The sequence below is a fragment of the Embiotoca jacksoni genome, unplaced genomic scaffold (genome assembly GCF_022577435.1).
Source record: "Embiotoca jacksoni isolate LCO1_2020_lvr unplaced genomic scaffold, fEmbJac1.0.p SCAF_31, whole genome shotgun sequence".
NCBI lineage: Eukaryota > Metazoa > Chordata > Actinopteri > Embiotocidae > Embiotoca > Embiotoca jacksoni.
The window spans coordinates 1,284,534-1,311,209 of record NW_027185383.1 but is presented as its reverse complement, the minus strand read 5'-3'; the positions used below and the strand labels follow the sequence as shown (position 1 = coordinate 1,311,209).

General features: G+C 39.0%; 1 protein-coding gene across 1 annotated transcript in view; it reads left to right on the top strand.

Moving 5' to 3' along the window:
- Positions 1–26,676, top strand: part of pappa2 (pappalysin 2) — a 74,826-nt gene that overhangs the window by 30,396 nt on the left and 17,754 nt on the right. The window contains exons 10-23 of the mRNA XM_069164652.1: positions 446–628; positions 2,129–2,432; positions 5,876–6,004; positions 6,115–6,200; positions 12,105–12,301; positions 13,986–14,099; positions 16,019–16,154; positions 17,354–17,528; positions 18,200–18,265; positions 18,353–18,449; positions 19,118–19,295; positions 22,472–22,685; positions 24,969–25,137; positions 25,884–26,016. Coding sequence (XP_069020753.1) covers positions 446–628; positions 2,129–2,432; positions 5,876–6,004; positions 6,115–6,200; positions 12,105–12,301; positions 13,986–14,099; positions 16,019–16,154; positions 17,354–17,528; positions 18,200–18,265; positions 18,353–18,449; positions 19,118–19,295; positions 22,472–22,685; positions 24,969–25,137; positions 25,884–26,016 — 2,181 coding nt within the window. The remainder of the gene's footprint in view (positions 1–445; positions 629–2,128; positions 2,433–5,875; positions 6,005–6,114; positions 6,201–12,104; positions 12,302–13,985; positions 14,100–16,018; positions 16,155–17,353; positions 17,529–18,199; positions 18,266–18,352; positions 18,450–19,117; positions 19,296–22,471; positions 22,686–24,968; positions 25,138–25,883; positions 26,017–26,676) is intronic.

The window sequence follows — 26,676 nt, the reverse complement described above, 5'->3', positions numbered from 1 at the left end:
GTGTGTGTATTTGATATTTTCTATTCTCAGGGGAATCTGTTCGTGGATCTACATCTAATGTAAGAGATTCATACCAGTTTTTAGTCCTGTCCTGTTTGCCAGTAGACACAAGTACTCATCTCTCAGCCTGCACAGTCCAAACAGAGTCCTTCACCACTGGGAAATATCTCTCCTTGAGAAAATGCTTCATCTTAATGTCTAAATGAATGACAGAAATATCAGTCATATCTGATTTTAAATCATCTGAGTGTCCACAGTGTACTTTTTACATCGTATTTCCTGAAAGCTCACTACACTGTTTTTAATCGCCGTCATGGATGAATCAGGATTACACTTTGAGTATACTGTAATGCTGTGTTTGTGTCCCCTGCTTTAGAGGACTGAGAGCCCTTGTCATACATTAACACACGTGTTTGTGTCTGCATGATGTTGTCTCTGACCCCAGGGCCTCCTGATGTAGAGCAGCCCTGTGATCCCAGTCTCCAGGCGTGGAGCCCAGAGCTCAGTCTTTATGACACTAACGTGACGTCACCGTGTCCCGACACGGAGGGCTGCACCCTCTCACTGAGATTCCTCCATCCCATCATTCCACACGCACTCACCCTCTGGGTCACCTACATCTCTGCAAGTGAGTGTCACCCTGTGACAAAAGTATTCATTGGTTTGCTGTTAGATATTTCTGATAGTGCTAAATACTACAAGACTGAGAAAAAGCTATGGTGCTGTGAAGAATGCAGGTGGAAATGAACCTGAACAGGTGGAGCATATGTAATATATATATATATATCTATGTATAGATTTAGATGCTAAATGAATCAGGATTACACTTTGAGTATACTGTAATGCTGTGTATATATATAGATATATATATGTATCTATGTATATATATATATATATATATATATATATATATATATATATATATATATATATATATATATATATATATCTATATCTATATCTATATCTATATATATATATATAATACTGGGTCTATCATCTTAGACTAAAGGAAAACAGTTTCAGAAATGTAATGGTCAATTTGTGAGTTTGAGATGTGTTTCATTACCCTGCAGTACTGCATGAAATGTACAGCTGGAAACCAGTTAAACATACTGAAAAAATAGACTGGAACAGTAAAACAACGTGTTGAAGAAATGCATGGATGGCATGTGAAACAACTTCTCCGCACTGAAAGCCTGCTGTACACCAAACTCTTGAGGAGTTTCCTGAAATATTCATGCTATCTTGTTGATAAAGACCCACGACTTCATCAGCAAGATAGATTAGACCCGAGAATGAATATTTCAGAAAAGTTTCAGTTGTTTTGAACACAGTAATAAATCTTTACTTTTCTTTTACTTAGCTACCCAGCATGTTTTTTTTAACTACTGACTGTTTGTACTGCTATTCAGCTGAAACATACTGAGACGTGAACAGCCTCTCATGTTATGTTGTCTCTTAATATTTGTATCAGGGTTCGTACAGGTCAGAGAATTTCAGGGAATTTTAAAAACTCTTTTCCAGACAGGGAAAATCAGGGAATTTGATACGTTTTTGGGTTAAGTCATGGAATATCAGGGAATTTTGTTTGCATTTAAATTTTTGTTGCCATTTATCAAAATGTAATTTGTACCATGTATGTCGCTATAACGTTATTTAGCTAGATATTGTCAACGTGTATGTTTGGTTGCAATAGTGGTCACTGTCAGAAATTCAAAAAATAATAAATAAATAACTTCTTTTAATATCAGTGCAACCGGAGGACTGTGTCAGCCCTTTTCTAACAGAAATGTCGCTGTTTCTTGTCTGCTCAGCAAAACCATAGCCTGTTTTTTTCTGTTCATTACAGATGATAGAAATGTTTGCTTTTTAGTCCTTGAAAGTCAGGGAAAAGATGGGTATTTCAGATTTGATTAAGAGTGGGAACCCTGTTGTTTTCTTGCCACCACATATAGCTCTGCTATCTAACGTAAAACATTTACACTGTCTATATTGTGAGATGCAGAGCACTAGTTCTTAATTTCCTTATACAAAACTGAGTTTGAAATTAAACCAAGTCATCTCGACTGGCATTTAAAAACACATAATTAGGAAGTAACGTTTTTCTTCTTCCCCTCTGCCCCAGACAACCCAGCCATCGCCAACATCGAGCTGATTACCGACACCGGCAAAAGCATCAACCTTGGACCGCAGCACGTCTTCTGTGACATGCCCCTCACCATGCGCCTTGACACCCACAACGCTGCTATCACCACCATAAAACTCTGCACCTTTGATGAGAAAATGGAGATAGATGCAGCCATGCTGTCGTCAGGCCCCGGGAGCCCTCTGTGCTCCGTCTGCCGACCTCTGCTGTACAGAATTCAGCGTCAGCCACCTTTCAGCAGTAAATCGCCCTCACCTCAGACCCAGCAGACGTTCACAGACAGGTAAAGGCTGAATGTTGTCAGGTATTTAAAGGGGCAATATCATCGGTTTATTAGCTGTCTCTTCAGTTAACTTTATAACAGTTACAGTCTATGGTGTTATTTTGCTATAAGTGACTTTAAACGATTCACTCTTAGCACAAATAATTGTGCAGTGGTATTTAAAATCTCATGACCATGACCTTAAGACATGGATTAATGTGAACTGAATCAAGACCAACCAATTTTGCGAGTGGCATTAGGAATGTGTTCATAGAGATATTTTTCATTTATAAATCAGGCAAGGATTTGCTAAGCAGGAGGACACTACAACACATAATGGGAATTGACAGGGGTGTTGTTTTTCTGTTCAAACCACCCAGAAATACGTTGGACTCCACCTGAAGCGAATCCTGAATTTGTTTTTCTCTCAGGTATCGATGGAAATCTAGATGATAGAGGCAGTGCCAGCTGCTAATGCCACCCACACAGCTTGGTCAGATATCGGCAGCTCAGAGGAAAATAATATGCAGAAAAAAAAAAAAGAAAAAGTTATTTAAGGCCAGCATGTGTGTGTGAGTGTGTGTCCTCAGATCTGCAAATCCGCAGATATCTGTCTCTTAAAAGTGTTTGGGTCTGGTTCTGTTTGAAAAGCTTAGATCACAAATATTTCCAACATGGGGATGCCGAGTGTGGCTACTGATCCAAATCTGTTTCAACAACCATATACTTAATCAAAAGCTTGCTGAAGTTTCAGGGCTAAGTTGAATCAGTTTGTATCCTGCCTCGTATTGTGGGGTGTCCAGATGATTACTGGAATCCAAATATAAAACCACAAGCCAGTTTCTTTTTTTTCATTTTTTTTTTTTTTCATAAAATACCCTAAATGTCTCTACTCTCATACACAAAAAGCTGATAAGTACCTGCCAAGATATGACAGCTGTGTCACATGACTGCAGAACATTCGGGACTGATTTCAAATGTAAAGGTACTCTGAAATTTCTGAGAAGCTCTTGCTGTTTTATGGAGCAGGGTGGATGTTAGGTGGACACAGCTTCAAAAACAGTTTATTTTTCAGGGAACACGTCTCCTATGTTACACAAGCTGTGTCTAAGTGCAAAAAGATGTAAGAACCAGTGGGAATTGAGTTATGTGGGACTGAGGAGGGCAGAGAGGGGTTGATGTGAAGAGAAGAGAGTGTTTGAGAGCAATGAGTTTGGAAAAGAAGGGAGACAGAGCGAGAGAGAGTGGGATAATGGAGATGAGAGAGGATGAAAAAAGGCAGAAGAGAGGAGGAGAGACAATTGGAAAAGATATAAAGGCGAGAGGTACCAAAGAGAGGTGTGGACAGAAAAAAAGGTTTGAGGAGAGAAATGAAACTTTAAGTGGAGGATACTGTCGGTGAGAGAGGGAGGAGAGAGGGGTGAGGGCCGAGGGAGACAACATCACAGCAGAGGTGAAGCACAGCAAGCAGAGACAGATATTTTTTTTTTTTTTTTTAATATGAACTAAGCAGCAGAGGCCATAAACACCAGCGACTGCTTGGATCAGGTCCTGAGCCGTTTCCTGCTGCTGAACTTGCACAATGGTCAGCACAAGCTGACTGAGAACAACACAGAGAGTGCTTACGGGTGCAGAGGACAAGTTTGATCCTCAATTAATAGAAAAAAACTCGAAACCACAGTGCTAATGTCCAATGTGATGTTTGGGACTACAGCTAGTCACAAGTGTACATTAAAGGAAATCCTTTCATTTTTGTTTAATTAAAAAAAAAAAACAGTGAATGTATATAAAATAAAACAAGTCAAAATCGGACTTCTTTTTTTGCTTCAGTCAGGATGAATATCTTTTTTAAAAAAAAAAAGTTAAATCTGCTGCAGTACAACAGACTTTGGAAAGTGTTTATAGTTGTTCCAAAGAGCCTGAGTCAAAGTATAACTTAACCTGAACTTAACTTTACTCTAACCCTAACTAGTCATCTTTTGCAGTGGTTAACCATAACTAAATCTAACCTCAAATAATAAAAAAAAGAAGTTCAATGTTTGGCTCCTTTTTATCTCTGCACAGCTGGGCAATCAAAGTAGGTGAGAGTGACACTGAAGTTGTTCAAATATTGTCAAATGGTCAAACAGCATCTAATCTCATGTGTCATTACAGGTTTATAAAGAGAAAATCCAATGCAGGATCTGAACTTCTCGCTAAAGCTCTCTCTTTTCACTCTTCAGAAATCCTCTTCCATCACTTTATGTTTGTACACCCATGCGACACCATAAATTAAAGACGCTCCCAAAGGGTGCCCAGTTGTAAATTCACTATTATTTTAAGCTTTTTGCCATATATTTGAGTGTGACCATCTGAACATTGATGTTCCTTCCAACAAATATGTTCTAACTCACACCTCAACCATAACATCTTATTTGTATTACCTTACTACTGCTGAATGGTACATCTAATGAGCAAATGTTGCTTTGTAGTCTGCATACATGTTTTCATTAGCATGATTTCTTACAGGCAAGTATGCCACTATGTTCTTTATGTGCTCACAATAATCACAGTGGCCTCTACATTTACTCGATTTAATTTTAATTGTGTTGTTAATTTAGTTTGTTCTTTAAGAGAGAAATATACATGGAAGAAGGGAAGGTAAAGGGAAAAGACCATCTAAACCTTAACATAAATATCATCTGTCAGAATTGTCATTTTATTGTATACCATACAATAATGAGAGACCTATGGGAGCAGAGAGGATGAGTGAGGAGTTTTGGATATAGCCAAAGATACAGCACAGATAAACAGTGCGGGAGAGACGTTTTTTCATGTTCTTCATTTCCTTCTCTGATCCATAATTAATAAGGGAAATTTCAGGAGTCTAGAGAAATTGGATAAACCTCAGATGTGTGGTTGTGCGCCTCTCCTGGTTAACTTTCACACCAGGTGGATACACGAGCAGTAGATTTGTGCTTGGCAAACAGGGAGGAGGCTCTTTTTATAGACAGAGCACACCAAAAACAGATCGATAGTCCTGTCACTGTAGCCACGGTATGGTTACACACACACTTCCTGCTGTGGGGCTTCGAGGTCACTGGATCCTACAAGGTTACAGATTGACGCCACGCTGAGGAAGTTCCAACTTTAGATGCTGCAATCTCAGAATCCAGCAGGATGAATGCAGAAATCATTTGCAGGTTGTTTGTTGAAGCAGCAATAATATTTGGAAGAGAATCAATCCATCATGCACCAAAGTGGTCCCAATACCCACATTATTGTTATTTTATCAATTATTGAATGTGTCACTGGTATTAATTAACACGAATATAAAGATTATATGATACATTTGTACCACAGAGCGGTAATACTCTTGCTAGCTGCTCCTTTGAAGAACATAACAGATGTTATAATTTGAATAAAAATATATCAATTTAAGCCCTCACAAAAACATGTCTCTTCTCTGCTCTTATGCTCTTCAGCTCTGTTTCTCAGGGGGTCCCGTACCAGTACACAGTGCAGGTGGAAGCAGACGGTCTCCTCAGCGACTCTTCACCACCTCTCCTCTACACTCATGGGCAGTCCTACTGTGGGGACGGTCTCATACAGGGGTTTGTGCAGCTTACTGTTTACTTTAACATGACTGATACCACTGATGACTAATTACACTTTAATTATGGATAAGGTATTAGAAATGAAGGTGATGGTGCTCTCGCTGCAGGACAGAAGAGTGTGACGACGGTAATCTGTTAGACGGTGACGGCTGCTCTAAGAAATGCCACAAGGAGACGGGCTTCAATTGTAAAGGTGAGTCCCTTTCACTCCACTACAGACATAAACCAGATGCTGTGTCCAGATCCACTTTACACAGAGTTTAAAGCTGAAAGCATCTCAAACTTTCATAATAATGGAAACACTTGAATGCCTCTATGCTGGCAGCTGCAGCCGGAAGCATTATGTCCTGAACACAGTATCTCTGGTCTAGAGGGACTTTCTTCAAATGTGGCACAAACATTCGACTGGACATAGAAATGAACTAATTCAATTATGGGGGTCAGAGGTCAATGTGACCTCAAAGAAAATGTTTGTGGCCATAGCTCAAGAATTCATACACTAATTATGACAAAAATTCACAAAAATATCCAATAAGATAAAATGATGAAGTGATGACATTTTATATCTGAAAAGTCAAAGGTCAACTTCATGTGACATCATGTTCTGCAAAAACACTTTTCTGGCCATTATTCAACACCATAACTCAGGAACAGAAGGGGAGATCGTGATGATATTTCATATTTGATCGGATACTGAATTGGTGACTCTAATCTTTGGTGTGCACCTTAAATCTGCGCTGACTGTGTAGGTCTTCTGTGGGTTCCCGGTGCAGAAGTGTGTGAAGCATCCACGTTTTATAATTTGTTGTTTCTTTGCAGTAACATCCATATTTGAAGCATTGTCTACTGTCATGGCTACAACTTTGGGCCCTCTGGAAGTGACTGCATGATTAACTACAAAAACCTCATCCTGAGTCAGTGGTGCTGTATTTTACTGTTAATTTAATTGTGCACAGGCAGTAATATGAACCGACGTAGGCAGTTGCACAACCTGTATACGTTCTGCTGCTAAGTACAGGGACATGCAGCAGTGCACATAAATGCAAAACAATAAAAATACATGTTAAAAGAAAAATTATTGTGTACATCAATCCACGTCGTGTCTTCCGCAGATCAATTTCTTAACAGCAGTCAGCCAAGGTGTAACCTCACCTGGCTCTTAAAGGAAATGTGATATGACATACTGATTGGTTTACTTCATGTTTTGCTCAGGACACACCTATGATTTCCCAGACAACAACTACTACTACCACATACTTTGTGCTTTGAATATCTGCCATTAAACTAACAAAAGTGGACTTGGACAGGCCATAAAACACAATGCACTTTCCACTTTCCACTGTGCGCTTTTGTGTTCTATCAGTTTTACTGGCCGAGCCTGTGAACATGTGTAAAGATTCCTTCAAAGTCATCACTTTATATACTATATGAGTCTGAACAGACATGGATTTAAACTTGACTGGCTGGTGGAGGCATACAACCGCGAGGCGGAAATTCTAGTTTATTGACATACATCAAACCCACCAACTCTGCTCTCTGTCTTACATGTAAAACATGAATACCATGTAAAGTTTTAGTGTAAAAGAGCCGTCACTAAATAGCCAGAAATTTCTCATTTGTGCACGCAGCAGCATCAACAAAAAAAACTTTTCAGACAATCAAATTCAATTTACAAGACATAAAAGCTTCTGGCTTGAATGGATTCCACAAACCATGAATGTAACATCACAGCAACATAAGAGAAAACAGATGAGCTGAAGGGTAAAAAGTAAATTTTTTGTTTGCTAAGTAACAAGTCTTTTTTTAGAAGACCACTTTGACATTAGGCTGGCAAGGAAACACCAGAAAAACACGTTTCAGCAGTAAAATACACAGTTTAGTCTCAAAACACATGTCAGGCATTTTTTTTATTCATTTAGTTTGGGTCTTTATGAGATTTAACAGTCGCTAAAGGCTCGGGAATATTGATAAATACATTTTTTTTAATCAAAGATGATTATGTACTTTTGAATCGGACATGTGCAAAAATCTGCTTCTAATACAGTTATGTTTCTGAACATATTTCATTTTATTTGATATACTTTATCTAAAGTAAGTAATGTTTTTTTTAAAATTATTATTATTCTTATTATTATCAAATTACATCTGAAACAGTCAGCCAGCTCCTTCCAGTCAGACCAGTGTAAAAGACTTTGCTTCTGACGCTTGTTGTACAATGACCCCGTTAGTTAAATTTATTTGAGGCCACTTTGTAGTTCAGAACACCAGATGGAAATCATGCAAGCGGCATTATTTCTCATCCTTTATTGGCAATGTGTTGTTTTTTTACCCAACAAGAAGCTTAGAATTAGGAAAGAGCGACTGTGGTTAGAGTTTACGGCAGTTTAACCTTTGGTGAGGTTTATACAAGAAAGTACGATTTGTTCTGAGAATAAACAAGCAAATATATATGATAAGATGAGGAGCCTTAAGAAACAGTTAATTTGTGGCTCAGTGAGTCATGTGGCTGCCAGAAAACAACCCTGTGTGTTTAAGAATTTTTTTTCACCTGTTTGTGTTTCTGAAGTTTAGGATTTGTTTTTCAGGTTGTATTTTATAATGTTTTTTTTTTTTTTTTTTTTTTTTTGTTTTTTTTTTTTTGTTGCTCTAATGTGTTTCTAAATAAGGAAACAAACCAAATGATCAAGTATTATTACTGCAATTAGCAATGATTGCTAATTGCTATTAATGGATCTAAAGAGAATACAAGTTTTAATCTAAAGACCATCCACTTCTTTATTGTTTGCAAAATATCAAGAAAGAGTATGACGATTATCAAATTAATCCCTAGTTTTCTCTCATGAGACCATGTTGCTCAGTTAACCCTGGGCCAAGTGGTTGAAAAGCAGTAAAAAAATACCAAAACCATGCAGCATAACATGACAAAAGACAAACAAAGAAGCCACAGAGAGTGCCCCCATCGTTTGTGATTCCACCACTGGACAGCAATACTTTGTGTCTGCACCCTCGCCCAGTCTGAAGCATGCAGACAGGCCACAACGGAAGCCTCACAACCCAACATGGAAGGGAGTTTACCCCAAAACACGCCATTGTAAGCAGCAGGCGGAAGACTGTGCCCCTGTCAGCATGTGTTTTTTGACCTTGGTATGAGGTAAACACATTAAAAAAAGTGCAACTTAGAAGACAGTCAGAGGGCACGGAGAGGATGATTTCATTATGTCACACATTCTCTGACAAACAATAACAGTTGTTTTTATATTGTGACACCTGTCCTGTTTAACACATCCATGTGTCTCCGTGTGTCTCTGGTTCTCATTGAAAGACTCGGGTCGGATGAGAGCCGGCATTAGCCTCAGTGACACAAGAAATCAGCTCTACTGTTGTGGTATGTGGTGTTCCCCCACAGCCTTAAAATTCATCCTCCGTATAATGGAATGTTCACTCAAACGCTCCTCAGTCGCCAGAATCTAAGTTGAGTAAGTATGGCTTTTATAATATCCAACTTTTTTGTGGTTTCATAAATATTGCACTATATTTCTAAGAAGGTGTGACACGTCAGCTGAGATGAGACAGTCTGTTAGTTGCTGTCTTTTCAGGCCACGTATTGTTTCCACTGGCAGCTGGATGGCAGTTATTCATGTGTGGTGTGAGGGGTTTGTGTTACGAGAGCTTGTTACAGGTCTAAACAGTTCCATCATCCAGTCAATTTATTTGTCAGGGGGAAATGAGCACGGAGCGATCCCCCATCGTCTCCCACCAGGGCTCGCCATGCCGTGACTGAAGCCATTACATCTCTCCTTTTACAATAAAAGACATCATGACTAGGAAGGAAAACAATTTGGCAAAAACAGGTTTTCACAAATTGCAACACTTAAAACCAATTATTCAGTTGTACTTCTTAGTCATAGACAGAGTATTTGTTTGGATTTTCTTACCACATTTGCTTGACCCAGTTAACTCCCAGTATGCCGGGTCCTGCTCTGTTTTCTTTCTAGAATTTAAAATAGTTCTGCAGTGACCACACCAACTCCTTTTATAGTCATCTCATCACAGACTACCGGCTGTGTTATGGTTTTAGGGGTTGTTTTACAAATTTTTTATAAAAATTTTAAACCGCCTGAATAAATAAAGGTTAACTTGCACGATATGGTTACAGCATGCAGACGTTGAATAAAAAACAGATGGTTTTAATAGGTAAGTCAAAGACTGTCAATCAGCCTCATTTTGTAAAGCTTGATAAATACAAGACTTGGAATTAAAAGGACTTTTTCACAGGTGTTGTCAAAGCAGGGGTGGGGTGTTTGTTGAGTTCACTTTGTGTAGTATTGCCAAAAAATGAACTCAGGAAGACGATATGGCATTGAAGGGTCTAGGCTTAATTTGCTTTTTATCAGAAACATGTTTCCGTCGACTAATTGAAGCCAATTGTGTAGCACTGACTGTCTGTGTAACCTCTGCAGCTGTCCAGATGTTAATGAGGCTGAAAGTCTGAAGTGTCTGAAGTCTGCCGCCCTTTTTAGGAATAACTGCTGCATAACAAGCTGTTGTTAAGCTCTTTTTGTGATACACCGAACAACACATTATGTCACTGCCCTCACTCTATCGCACGTGTTCATTGCTCATCATCAACTATGCCATAGGAAGCCTATTTACAAGTACATTCACGTGTAAAATTGCTTCACACTTCTCTTCTGAAATACTGCATCGCCTGCTGATTCTCCTCTGGGAATTGAACTGTGATTTGATCAGATTTGACTGTAATTGTTGTTCTTTTTTCCATATTATTATCTTTACCTTTTCTCAAAATCCGAAAGCATCTTTGAATTTATTTCATGGCACATCACTAGATTAGTGATACTAAATTAAATAAAAGTCAAAAAATGACACAGGTCATTCCTGACTTTGGAAATAGTTGTTTGACAAAATAAAAGAAACTGAACTCAGAAACCGAACTCATGTCCACAGAAGAGAACTTTTAAACTCAGTCCTCATCTTGCTGAACTGTCTTTCACCGATGAAGATCATGAGATGTGGCGGAAAGCTTTTTTTTTGTGTTAAACTACACACTCAGCTGTAAAGTAAACTGAACTTATCTTAATATAATGAACAGCCTTAAAAGTTGATCCATAGTGTTGGCTTGGCATTTCAGAAATTATGTAATTCACTTGAACCTTTACAAGTTTATTTTCTCTATTTTTTCCTGCAAAAATATCTGTTGGAGCATATTTTTTTCCTGACTCCTTTGTTGAGAATAGATTTTTTGAAGGAGAGTGTTCATAAACTATCTTATTTTGTCCTTTCGCTTGAAATAGTGAATGACTTTAAGTATTTGAATACGTTAGGCATCTCGTTTTATATATTATACAAAAAAAAGCAGTGATTGGATGTTTTCATTTTGTAGTAATCACACAGAGTCCTGGGAAAATGTCAATTTGTTAGACGAATTTGTCAATTGGTCCCCCAACTAATAAACAAGGCTGCCTCAACGCTTGTTTCCTGTCACACGTTCTGTCCAGTAATGATGTCATTAAAACTCTGGACAGTTTCATCTCCCCGAATTGTTGATAAATGTTGAATTCATAAAGAAACAAAATTCGACATTTATGAGGAGACACAATAACAGAAAAAACAATATCTTCCTGTCAATATTTTTTGTTTTCTGTTGGACTTGGAGCCACGTTTGATCATTGCTTTGACAGTTCTTTGAAACACAAAATGCTGCTGCTGTGACTTGTGACTTTCAGATATCCATGGCCAGCTTAGGGATCAAATTAACTGGCCAAATTCCATATTAGGTTTCTGTTTATTAACATCCCACTTAATGTAATCTTTAATGATTAATTGAAGTCAAAGTTCAGTTCTTACAATAATTTACCGTCTGTTGACAGCCCGGAGAGTCAGATATGGTTGAGCTGACGTGGCTAACATTAAAAGTCGCCAACAAAAATACAGAGTAGATTTTCTCAGATTTGGTTCACTGACAGATAGATTTGGAGGAGAGTGGAACAGTGGGGGATGAGAGACCCTGCCAGATTAAGAAACCAGGCTTTATATTCTTTCATAAATCCTCTCTCATTCTCTCCCCAATCTTCCAAAGGTGAACCCAGCCAGTGTTATGTTTTTGACGGTGACGGTGTGTGTGAGGAGTTCGAGCGTGTCTCCAGCGTTCAGGACTGTGGTTACTTTACTCCTTTGGGCTACACAGACCAGTGGGCATCCATTGCCACGGCTTCACACCAGGACCCCAACCACTGCCCGGCACGCGCTGTCACCGGGGAGCCATCACTTACCAAGGTATGAAGTAACAAAAACACACTACTGGAGTGCAGATACAGTAGATATCATTAAAATCTATACATCCCATGTAAAATCGAAATAAAGCAGAATATCTTCCTCACTTGAGAGCTAGCCTAGCAGCGGTGTTTTCGGTGTTGCTAACTGATGGCTGGGAAGCTATATTGTAATATCATATGCTGTCAGATCAATATTTCTTTCAGTCTGTGGTTAAACAAACAAAACGTTCCTGAACTAGAATCAATCAATTATTGCTGAACTGCTGAATCACACTTGGCTCTGGTAATTCTGGTGTTTCATGGGCCAAATTTCTACTGAGATTTGAACTCTGTTAGAAAAATGACTCAGAGGCTGTATTCAAAATCAAACATATCGGACATTTATTCTTGCAAGAAGGAGCAAATACATGTACACTCAAAGACAGCATTGCTCGAAGTCTCTCCTACGTAGTTCAGCTTATATACAGTGTGACAAACAGTTGACAGTCATCCCCACTTCCTCTGTATATCTGATTTTGTAGATAGTACCGAGTGAGGTCGTAGGTCACAAGATAAAGGTACAGAGACGTTGTAACTGAGACTATAGAACCATGTTGTGCAACGGATAAATGAGTACATCCTTTCTGAGACAATAGGAACATGTTGTGCAACAGATAGACCAACATTTGACAAGTATGATGAGTTCATTATTTTTCCATAAAAATCTATAAATCAAATGTCCTCCATTCAATCACAAGTCAAAACAATGTAAATCCTCCAGCTCACCCTGACCAAAGAAAGCCTCTAATGAGCCATTGCATCATTTGTTCTCGTGGATGACTAAAAATCACAGCTGAGCAGCAACTGGTGAGGACAACCCTGAAGAGGAAGTGCTTTTGGAATACATCTGGAGTTTGTGACAACCCAGTAACATGAACACACCATAGCCCCTTTTGTTCTTTTACAAAAGATATCAATCATTTTGTAACTCAGACATCTCCTCATAAAATGTCTGCAATATCATGACGCCTCTTTCATCCATCATTACCGATAGGCAAAATTACTTCACAGCTTTACAAGTGTGCTCACATCCAAAATGAAGCACAAGACAAAAAAATGCTGAGTGCTCGGCAGGGCAACAAACATGATTTAAGCCACTTTTATCATGGGAGAACTGCCGGTGTCAGGCACACTGGTTCCAGCATCTCAGAGATGGCTGCGATTTTTTCAGGCTACAGTGTCTGTATAAAGAATAATGCAATAAACAAAACCAGTCAAAGTGTCGTGAATAAAGTCAGCATAGCCTGACAGAGGCTTCAGCAGAGAATCTTCGTAGATAAAATAATTTATGATATCAGCTTAAACTTTGTAAATGAGACAAATCCACAAATTATATTGTGTGCCACATTTTGGACTGTAAATATGTTCGAGGAAGGTCAGCATTCATGCGAATCAAAGGTGAGGATTTGGTTATGGTCTACTACTGAAGAAGAAACAAGAGGAGAACTGAACCTGGGTTATCTGAGTTAAAATAAACCTCTTCACTGCCTCTTTACAATAATCTACTTAATTTACACTTCCTGTATTTATATTTTTATATTTTCCTGACTTTTCATGCACAGAACATGTATTTTCTTGAAAAGGCAACGGAGTAATTTCATTCATTGTTCCCTCTTTGTTGTTGAAGTCTTTTCTTTTGTGTGAAGCTCTGCAGGTATCAGCACCTGGAGGTGAGCGAGAAGTCGCCCACTGACGCTTGGTTCCCCTGCACAGCCCAGTCTGACACAATTAATGACCTGGAACATTCATTTTGGCTCAAGGTATATGTGTGTGTGTGTGTGTGTGTGTGTGTGTGTGTGTGTGTGTGTATGCACGTACTGGATGTGTTTTCTTCCCCCCTGAACGACTGTGGGTGGATGGTCTGTCTTTAACAGCTTCCAGCACTTTCCAATACTTCTTTAAATGGGGATGAAACTGACTGCTGCCTCAAACCTCCCCACGCGCTCACATTCCTAAGTTTCTCAGAGTTGCATGATTCATAGTGCATTGGTCACTATAATTGCATATTTTCTAGGTCAGCAGAGAATTACGAGTTCTAATGATCTGTAGATGATAACCAAATCATGACTAACCCCCCACTTATTCCTAATGTTATGTATTATTCTTATTTTAGGCTTCTATTTTTAACCCAGTGGACACTAATCATCAAAATAATTCAATAACAATCATTACCAGTGTTTTTAATAGTGGCGGACCAAGTGTTATATAAGTAACTCATCATTCATAATTAGCTATTTAAAAGGTTCATGGGTAATTCAAATAATTTAGAAATCAAAAATATATTTTTGAGTTACTTTGAATTCAAAATGTATAAATAGTTGTAGTTCTATAATATGCAGATAAACAGAAACCACTGATTATCTGCTATGTTCATAATCATATAAAAATGATTTACAAACATTACATGAACTAATTCTCTATTTGTAATAAAAAAAGAAACATTTAAAAATGATGACACAAATTTTGTTGCGCTGAGAAACTGATGCATCTTTAGTTTAAATGATTCACATGTCAAAGTGCCCTGCTGATCAGACAGCCCCAACACTCTCCAGCCACCAGTGCTTTCTTTTAGGTGTCGTGATTTGTGTACAGACCAGTATTTGGACCTGGCTCTTTACTACAGATCTGTGTCTGCTTCTCATATTTTGTATTTTTTTCTAATATTTAATCTTTCCACAGTCACAGTTCCCACAATCAACTCTGCGGGTCCAGACTGAGCGTAGGCTAGCTGTTGATTTGACTGATAGCTTCACAGCCTTGTCTGTCGTTCTCTGGATTACAGGCTCCTTCATAGCCATGAGCTCGCCTCTCTCCTTCCCTGCACACACTCATTCATTCTTCTCTTTCTATCTCATCATTTCCACTTCTTTGTTGAATGACTCATCTTTCCATCCCCTGCTTCTTTTATGGACGCCCTCTCTATCAGACACATTTCTGCAGCCTTCTCCCTAAAGACTCTTTCACTGTCTCAAGAGCCTTCATTATAACACCCATATCTGCCAGCTCTCCCTGAAACATCTCTTTTTGCTTGAAGTGTTCTTTCTGTCTCTGAAAGGCTTCCCTCTTCTTAAATATCCAGTCTCGCTCTATCTGAAAAGCATTCCTCAGCCATCCTATCACATCCATCTCCACCGGCTCTGTAAAAGACGTCTGTCTCATTTAACAGTTCTGCGTCTTCATTTGGAAGTCCTTTTTTTCTACGAGGCGTTTAACATCCCTTAAAAGTGATACTCAGTCTGTATTCTGTAGGCTTGACAGGTGTCTGTAAAAACGTTGTCGTTCCATCGGAGAGAACATCAATCAAAGTCCGTTTGGATTCCACACAGCTGCTGCATTGTATTTCACAGGAATTAAGAAACTTTTTGGACCATTTTTGCACCATAATTCAGCCCCCTGCTGTCTGTCCGTCTCTCTGTATACACTGAATCTTCTCACATTTCATTTCCCCAAAATATGAAAAGATCCCATGTTTATCAGTCCTCATATGTAAAGATGTTGAGTTTGCAGTGGACATTTCAAGTAGTCAAAGACACATGTCACAGTAAACTAATATTCCATTGGCTGGGTCAGCCCTTGGGTTAGTGTTACTACTTTCTTGTCACAAGTCATAGGGTTTATTCACAGCATCACATCTATCTTCTTTCTTTCTCTGAAATTGTTACTTTTACCTTTACAACAGGTGGGATTCATCCATCCTGGAGTGGCGGCCTCTGTGATCGTGTACTTGGCCTCAGATGGGTCTTGGTCCGGGGAGCAGTGTAGGAGGACAGCCACCATCCTCCTGTCTGATATGACTGGCAAGAACCACTCACTAGGTGCTTTTTACTTGTTTTGCTTTGCATGTATTTTGGCCCCTTTAAAAGTAAAGTGAAGGCCAATTTAAACCAGATCAGATTCGCACCAACATGTTTTGAAACGTAATATTTACTTGAGTATTTTGCAATTCGCCAAGTCTGCAACATTCTGAAAATGTTCTCCACAGAAACACCCTCTGTACTTCTGCTTTTTAATGGCTGAATATACTGTAATTCGCAGCATCTTCAAACATGAGTGAGAATGGGGATAGTAGGTAAATTGCAACAGTTGCATTTTAAGTTGTGATTAAATGGTGAAAACATGACAAAAACAAGTGGCTTGTGTCATCCAGACATGGCTGTTTCTCAGATAAATTGATGAGGTTGTCTTTTCTTTCTTCCATCCAAAACTTGAACATGTTGATCAGTTGACAGTTTGTACCGGATATGTTTAGCAGACTTTATGACGTATGAGCTGATTGGCTGTTGAAGGAGGGGATGTGCCTTACTGGCGATGTTTCAAGCTGAGTCGCAGGCAAGTGGCAACCAACATTGACGTCACCCATTAGTTTGTGAACACCTTTGTGAATCCTCGAGTTCAGATTTTGGAATTTGGCCATCTTGCTAGTTCGGAGCGGTTCAGGGCCAGATGTGACCCTATTTGGGCGAGCTGGGGAGGAGTGAGTGGTGGCTCTGACTCAATCTTATTGGAGACCCGACCCCACCGATAGCCGTAACCTGACTGCACCACAGGCCTGTCAATCAAATAGACCCAAAAACGAGGCTTTTTGAAGCTTATTTCCTTATTAGAAAACTAATAAGAAGGAGTGACTTTAGCTAACAAAACTAAAATAACTCTAAAACAAAAAAATGTATTGACTTTTAATTTAATTTTATGAGACTAGTTGAATGGGAGTCTATGGAGCCGGAGGCTTTTTGGAGCCAACCTCTAGTGGCACTTGGTGATATCGCAGCTTAAGGCACTTCCACATCAGCCTAATTTTTCAGACGTGGAAGCTACGTCCACTTTTATATACAGTCTACTGTCGGCTGGTGTGATTGGAAGTGAGACGTGCCAGTTCTCACCGCTTCAACTTTTCCCTGCAATGCTCTAAAACAGTTTTGTCTCGTTGCAAATCTTTGGTCTGAACTCCAATCATAAACAAACTATTAAGTTTTGTAGCTAAACAAGTATTTGAAACCTTTTCCGTTTACCTCAGGCACACACGACCTCTCATGCCATCGAAACCCATTGGTGGTGAATGTGACCCACGACCTCTCTCAACCCTTCTTCCTCACCTCCTCTGTGATCCTCCTCTTCTCCTCCCCCTCTGTGGCCGTGGGAGGCGTCGCCCTGAGGACCTCCTGCCACTTCAGCACCTTCGCCCTGACCGGGTGCGCATCAGAGGGTGGGCTCTCCCACAACTACCTACTTAACACACACACACACACACACACCTTCATACACACACACACACACACACACACACACACACACACACACACACACACACACACACGCACACACACGCACAGCTCTTTCACACACTGCTTGGAAAAGAGATAACGGACACAGCTCTAAAACTACACATATGTACACATCTCGTGATAGCGAATACAGATAATCACTGTTCTTATTTCAGCAAAGAAAACATGAACCGAATATAAAAGATAGGAACTTAAGAAAGAAAGAAGTAAATCGAGTAGGAGTTGGACACGGTGATATAAACATAAAACTGTTGTCCCACTGAGAATATTGACTGTAGTACTTCATGTTTTAGCACTGCACTCCTATTTCTTTCTGGGATCACTATGGACAGTTAAATGATCAAAATCAGTGCAATAGAACAGATATAACCTTATTTATTAATGCATTCTTATTTTTGGACAACATATGACAACATGACCCAGAATACAACTAGACTGCCGACAGTTCAACATTAGTAACATCCACACAATCGAGTTATCTGAGTGATCACTTTCGGCCTCCTAGTTCTTCTCTTTGTCTCTTCCCTCCTCTCATCCCTCTACTCCTCTCTCTTTTCTTCCCTCCACCGCTGCAACAGCTGTCTGCGGCAGCCATGTCACATGGACAGCTGCAGCCCTCCTCTGTTAGAGCACGCCTCTGTCAGGTAGGCCCTTTGGAAAGAAACCCTGACCGATTAGAGAGCTGAAACAACAAACAAAAGAACTATCTATATATCAGTGTGTCTCTGTAGGTGTACAGGCGGAGGAGAGACCTCCCACTGCTCCATCCAGTGTCACCGTGGTTTCAGTATCACTGTTGTTAACGGCAGGGGAGCCCCGGCCCACCAGGTAATTATTAACATCAATGCAGATACCAGTGATACTAAAGTCTATTTTGCGTGCATTACTATTTTCATAGACATTTCACAGATGTAAAGAAGTCCAGCACCAAGGTTTTATGATAAAAAAAAGCCTGTTGTTTGTGGGATGTTTTGTTTTCTAAGTTTCACCTAAGAGCCAAAAGTATCGACATAACTCAAAGGCGGAATTTTAGGAATGATTTTTGTTAAAGTATAAACCCAGATGTGTTATTGAAGACAAACACAGAGGCTTGAACCTGACGATGGGACTTAAGAGACTCTCAAGGCCCTGATTTGATACGACATGCAATGTTGCAACATTTCAATTCCTTTCAATTGTTGTAATTTGTCATTTACAACAAAGAAAACCTGATTGATACATTCAATGTTATTCTGTATTATTATTAAGATGTTTCAAAACACAATCATGCAGTGTGTTCATCTGTGCTTTTATGTTTATCAGGCCATGAGGACATTTTACTCTGAAGGGTTTGCTTATTGTTGTTTGAATACTTTTTAAATACAATTTTTCAAGTACTCCCGGCATCTGATGCACTTCATACTTCATCGTTTCCTTTTTTTAACTGCAAGAAAAAAACAAAAACAAAACCTTTGCTCCTGTTTTTTTTCCGCTCTCACATTTCCTTTTTCTTCCAGAGAAAGATTGAGCTGGAGTGTTTTCATGGTTCATGGGATCGTGTAGTTAGCTGTCAGCCTGTAGACTGCGGTCTTCCAGATCAGTCTCATGTCTACCACGCCATATTCAGCTGTCCCTGGGGAACCACCTTTGGAAAACAATGTTCCTTCACCTGTGGATCGCCAGCCATATTACAAGGTAACTCACAGGTTGTTGTTTTTTTGCTCTATTCTAGCAAATTATAAATTCAAACCTATGACACTACTAATGATTTGGATGTAAAACATAAATTAATCTAAATTCAAACCATCAGAGTTGAAGTGTAATTCCTTCACACTGTTGTGGGAAATCAAATTAGGAGTCACAGTGTCAGACATGCTAATGGTTGCTGTTCTCAGTGACAAGCAATATATAGTTTTAGTCCAAGGCCATTTTGAATATAAGGAACATCATTTTATAAAGTACTTTTTAAAGTTTTATCATTATTAACATTACTGACTATGAGAGGTCATTATTGGAGGATAAATTAGGTCCTTTAAAGTCTTCCAAAAATCCATACAAATTCAGAATACATTTTGGCATTCTTTGGAGGCTCATCACTTTTACACACCAAATGAAACAGCGAACACCTCTGGGAGTTTCAAGGTTGTTCTGCAAAATGAATTCACTTAGAAACAGAAGGGTCTGTCGTAGTTTCTCTTTTGTTTCTTTCCTTTCTGTGATTTCCTCTATAAAATACACCTCTCAGCTGATACCTAATGATCCTTTAGGCTGTAACTTCAGAAGGTCGGTCATAAAGCAGCTGCACTCTCCAAACCTCAGCAACATCTTTCACCAACTACGGTCAGTCAAATGAAATAGACGTTAAGTCTTAACTTAAAAAATTATGGGTTAAAATTCGAGGCACATCGTGTTATAGTTACTGACAGATTTTGATTAAACAAATTACAGTGTAGTTTGAAAAACAGCCACGGCACTATTCTACAGTGTTGAATACAAATCACATTGGAAATGCTATCTAAAAAATGACAGCAGTGTCTCGCTCAGTGACGCCTGTTCCTTACTTTGCCTCTCAATGCTTTATGGCCTTCAAAATGTTGAATGTCAAAAAATATTGAAATTTAGGACAAATCCTTAAAGAAAGATTTACATGATATAGTCTTGTTTAGCCTATTTTCACGTACATACAGACACAGAAAAATTTTGTTACGCACAAAAGTAAAAAAACATTACCCCTCTTTTGTAATGGAAGTTTCGCAATGCTATCGATGCTTCTTGAAGTGATTAAAGTGAATGAGCGTGATGTCCACACACTTGTGTTTGTGGTTGGAAAGCCACATTGAAATGTCATAGTAGAGTCAGCATTAAGATCCTTGTACTCCTGATCGAAATACAGATTGTGCAGAAATAATTCTATTTGTGGCTTTTGGTTCGGTGAACTATGTTTGAGGGCCATCATGTATCACTCAGCAGTGAAAACACAATGTGTAGTTCCCAAAAATATATTCAGTACACTCCAGTACAGCTGCGACGGATTTTGAAAACCACAACAGCAGCACCATGTTTAAATAGCTTATAAAACATGTCGTGCGATGTTAAAGATTCATTACATTTTATAGACTTAATACAAATTTGAAAGGTTTAGGGTTATAATTCTCCATGCATAACAACACTCATGCTTCATGTGGGGCCATACAGGCATGGAAATATTAGCTTTGCCAACGCTGAAGTCTGATTCTCCTCATGACTGTAACGGACAGAGCCATGAAGCGAAACCAGAAGGTTTGGTGGACAGAAATGAATCCAGGCTTTCCCCCTACTAGTGCTTCTTCCATGTACGTTTTATCTTTTACTATATAGTGCAAAATATGCTTCTTTTATAACTGTACAGTACAGTGCAAAAATGTCCGACACTTTAAATGTTCTAAGTTGAATTCCTAAGCAAAGATGAAAAGTCTTGCTCAAGGTTTTGTTGGTCCAGTTACTCACTTGGTCCTTTAAGACCAGTAGCTTTGAGGCTAAAGTTAGCAAATGTTTGCAAACCTCTGGTAGATATTTCGGCTGCTGAGTTCATAACTCTTCACTCTGTGCTTTTGACACACAGTTTCAGTGCCAAAAGCACACAGTGGAGAAAACCAAAAACTCACTGGAAATGTTTCTTTCTTGTGATTTTATTTCACACTCTCAGGTAAGATGCCTAATAATGATGGCTGTAGAGAAACTGATTGAAAACATTTTGGGAAGTGAATATAAATCATTATGGTTACTTGTAGTTGCAAAGGCAAGGTTCAGTAAAACTTATTGGGCTATATTTTAGGGATCTATATGCACAATCTAAAGTGCACGGGGGAAATGCATTTAGTGCCTGTCCAAAAACACTTTTGCCAGTTTTACGGTGGATAATCTGCACACAAAGAAAGGCGCATGTTTGATGGTGTCATTTCCCATTCCTTTTAGGAGCCAGGTGACCTTGCACCTATTGCTATTGTAATAAAACTGTGATTACAGTCTGGAAAACCTGTTTGCATCAGGGTTTGCACAGATAATCTGAAGGGAGGACCAATCAGCAATCAAGTGTGCAGTGGTACAGCTACATGAAGCAATACAAACAATTTCAGCAATGCCAGTAAATATCAAAGAATTGAGGCCGAAGCAAGAACAATGCCTTTAAAAAAAAAAAGAAAAAAAAGAATGATCTGCAGTGACATGGCTGGTTGTTGTTTTCAACTTCGTGAGTTTGAGCACACAACAAACATCACATGGTGGTCAATGCTGATTGGTTAAAGTCGCCAATAGCTTCAAAATTAATCTGAGCGTAGCCAGATCCATATGAATTCATAAAATGTGTTTGGGTCTGGAAACACAAGGCTCGGAAAGAACACTTCTCTGTAGAGTAAACAGATCTGCTGTTTCCTCTTCTTTATGAATAGTATTTTCCATGTTTGTGCACTGCTGCATATCCCTGTATGCGCCCCTAGAATAACAGTAAAATACTGCTGCATTGACTTAGGATCAGGTTTTTCGTTCCGCTGCCTCAAGACAACAATGCTCCTGACCACACCTCAACACCAACACGCCCATTAGCGCACACATGGGTACATTTGTTGTTAAAACAACATGAGCGCTGGATGGGAAAATTGTGTTGGTCTGAAACTACCAAAGACACTTGTGCTCTGCTGGGCACCGTTGTGCGCTTGGTGTCAGATATTGAGTCTTTTATTAGGATTGTCCAATACAATATGCTGTACAAGTTAAGTGAAATCTGTGAAAGCAAATAACATGACAGAAGTTTCTTCTTCTCAGGTCATACAACCATATAATACCATGCCATACAGTATCTAACTACAAGTATAACCCTCCCTCCTCCTCTTCAGGTGACAGTGACAGGCTGGTGTGTTTGGAGGATGGGCTGTGGTCTTTCCCAGAGGCATACTGCAAGATCGAGTGTCCAGAGGTTCCAAACGTATCCGATGCCAAGCTGCTAACAGCCGATTGTCTGGCTTCAGGGCACGATGTTGGCTCTGTCTGTCGTTACAAATGCAACCCAGGCTTCTATGTGTTAGGAAGCCTCAAAAAGAAAACACCAAGGTATGTGATGTGGGACTGTCTGCAGCTCAGCTGAGACAGTATCAGTACTGCTGCTGGGGTTTAGGGGGTATTAATTAATACTATTAATAACATCATACAGCACTTTAGATACTGTATAATCTTCTCCAAAGATTCTTTACCGTGTGTTCTGTTTTCTGATTTACACTTAACTTATCACTGGGAAAATTTGTTCTTTAGGGTCTTATTTCTTTTTATGTACAAGTGGGTTACGCAATGCCTTTATACAAGTCTGCACAGACAAGCAGACCAACGTAGACACAGCGTTTAATTACGCACGCCTCCATGCGTAATGGAGGAAATTCCTTCTTTTCCTTTATTTTACAAGATTCCCATTACGCACTGCTTAATAAAATTAAGATCTTTGATTTAGATATTTTTATAACAATGTATCACGCACACCCAAACTCCAAAAGCTTTAAATATCGAAAGTTTTAAGAGGCATTTTTCGGCCCATCATCTGCGTAACCATATTTAGTTTTGTAACAAACTCACATTAGGGTCCAATAAAATATGTACCGCTGCTGGCTGGACCTCGTCATTACTTTGCCAATTGTATTCATTGAGTTACTGCTCATTACTGAAAACAGTTCCCACGTTTGTAATGAGACGAGGGTTTCCTAATAGGAGACACAGCCTCTGGAGTTGGTTTATATCCCGCTTTAGATGAAGTCAGCTTTTTCTCTTCATATGTTTCAGTCTGCTGGCCGCAGTCGAGTTGTTGAGCTCATGTACAATATAGTTTACTATATTTTCCTCATTGTATGGTCTTCTATGGAATTGCAATGCAGCTTAACAAACCTAACAAGCTGACATTTACCATCACAAAAAGCCAGTAAAATTATGAATTTGATAGATTTGTATTACATTACATTTCCATCCAATAAGAAGAAAAAGTATATATTTAAAGATCTGTTTGCAGCTGGGTGTCTTTATGAGTTACTCTTTCTCAAACATATGTGTAAATATTTTAATAACCCCTGATGGTTTATTAGTCATGTGAAAAGTGAACAGCAGCAGCTATTAAAGAGCTTTAAACAGTCTTTTTACTCGTACCTTTGACACATGTGCCCATGCAAATATATAATATAACACATGCTGTTGCATTTACACACTACAAGCACCACACAGGAGATCTGTTTTACTGTAGAGTGGGCGGTCCTCTGCGCTCAGTATGGATTTTGTTATTGAAAGAGTAATAGTAAAATGAAGTTAACAATAGAGAAGGTGAGCAGGGGTATAGAGTGTACAGTGTTTGTCCAGATTTTGTTATAATAAGCATGAATACATACCGATATTTCTTAATTAATAAATGTCCCCTTTTATGTCCGGTATTAAACAAATGATTCAGCACAATATTGATTCAGCCATCACATGTTTAATTTAAGTCATGCGGATTTAGTTACCAACTAAATCAAATATGTAATCAACATGTATTCATATTGTGGGGCAATTCATTTTCAAAATATAAGACCTTTTCTTAGTGCGATCCCCATTTCCATGGCAATACATGGGGGATGACTAAGAACTGGAAAACAATCAGTCACGTCAGCAGACTCTTATGTAATGTATGCAATGTTTACCTCTCCAGGAAGTAGTCTGACCCTTGCTAGCAACGACCTAGCAACAGAGAGGATTTCTAATCTGTTTTATTACTTTCTAGAGGTCGCTTCTCAAACTGAATAAATACAGCACATAGAAACACAAAACTTCTCAGCTAGTTCTGTCTTGTCATAACTAAGATATCTGCTGAAAAAAGACATCGATGGACTCATGTATTTTTAAGATTTTAGCACCGTGTCGTGTGTTAAAACCAAACCGGTCAAGCTGGCCGCCGCTAGGATTTTAAATGTGTGACTATCTGTTGTGTTACGGTACCAAAAGGACCAAAACAAACCTGATTTCGGGGAATGGGTCACATTTAATAGGCCTATAACAAGTAAAAACACCATTATATTGCATATTATATGAAATTAAATTTCAATTATACTGTATATTGCCATTGAGAAGGCGGAGTAATATTTTCAGTGATGAGCAGGGTGTGATGCTTTATGCTGATTTGAGCACGTTCCAAATGTACAGTTGACCAATCAGATCTCTGGGTCGGAACTTGTTGTATAATTTTAGTTCTACACCCCGTCAGGTCTGTCATATTTCTAATATGACCTCAACAGGAACTCCTCAAATACAATTTAAACTTTATTGAAAACCTTGTGTGAATTATGATCGCTTAGAAATGTACGCATTCACTTCTGTTGTCTCCAGGAAGTACTTCAAGTTGGAGTGCCAGGAAGGAGGGCAGTGGGAGGAGAGTGGCTGTGAGCCGATATCCTGCCCAGCCCTACCGGACGTGTTCCAGGGCATGTACACATGCACCAACGGCCTGTACTACGACACCCACTGCACTCTGCAGTGCCCCGACACAGCAGAAAATGTAAGGTTTCAACAGCTGTCCGTTTATCTCTCTGGTCAAAGTAAATGCAGTCAAACAGAAACATTATCAACACAATCTGTGAATATCAAGTGACAGATTGGCTGTTAATCTTGGTCATGAGACTGTAAATAAAAGACACAAATTCTAAATGAAGGCAAAATAAGCATAGCACCCACGATCTTAAAAAAAAAATAATTCCAACAAATAAAATATTGTTTGACATCAGGCATGATAGAGTCATTCAGCTCAGAACAGCAGTGGAGCTGCAGTCACTGACTTTCTGCCATGTTCATAACACTCCCGCCTTTTTAAAGGAATCCTCTCTGGTATAATCCAGCAGTTCTCGTGCAGGGTGAATGAAGCTTGAGGAAACTTCAAAAATAGCCTTCATTGTAAATGTATAAAAATGTGCACTTCCACCCAGATTCCCAAGTGTGGACAACAACATGGTCAAACCAACTCTCCAATATAATGATCTTTATAAAGTCCACAGAAAAAAAATGCTTTGAATTTCTGAGCGCCATCTTTTAAACTTTTTTTTAATTTTTTTATTGAAGCCACATTTAATATGTGTATTACAGAATTATGAGACAAAAGCGGTTCAATTGTGTTTCATATGAAAGATGTCGTTTAAATCTAAAAGTAATTGATTTATTTAATTATTGAATGGTGTTTATATGTACATGGAAGTGCTCAACACACTTAAACTAAGCTTCTTAGTGACTTTTACCCTGTTTTTTTTCCAGCGTGAAATTCGCTGCACTAAGGATGGACAATGGACAGCAGAGTTCAGCATGTGCTCCAAACTCCATGGATCGTGCTCGACTCCTCCACAGCTGAACTCTGTGGAGTACAGCTGTGACCAGGGCATGGATGTCGGTGAGTGTAACGTTCTTTTAGGGATGCAAATAAACATTCCTGATTAGATTCTCTTCCTTCTGTCAAACAAAATAAAGCCTGCTGGTCTTTGGATTATCTGGTCTACAAACTACCTGACTGAATAGACAAAACAGTCATGGTGGTAGAGCATCTTTTTGTGAAACACACAGGTCCTTTTATTCTCCTCATGTTCTGCAGGTAACCTTTGATTTAGTTAAGAGCCATCGACCAAATCCCAGTATAAACCTAAATCTGGTCCAGATTCAAGGACAGAAAGGGGATACAAAATTAAATAAAATGTCAGAAAAGATGACTGCTATAGTAGACTTGGAAATTATAGCATCATTTGTATGGCAATCTCTCAGACGAAATCTGATCTTTAAAATCAGACCTGCCTCACACGTGCCAAATAGCCAGGTCTGTTTTTTATTCAGCCAACAACAAGAGTCTCTTCTCCAGACTGACAAACTGAAGCGTACACGTTAAATAAATATGGGATACAGATACCCACACTGATTGATGGTGGTAAACAAGTGGAAATCGACAATTAAATAACAGCACAAACTCCTCTGCTATATCGATCAGTTGACTGAGATTTAAAACCAGATACAAGAATCTTTTAAAGACACTTTTCCTGTTGTTAAAATGTCGAATTTAGAA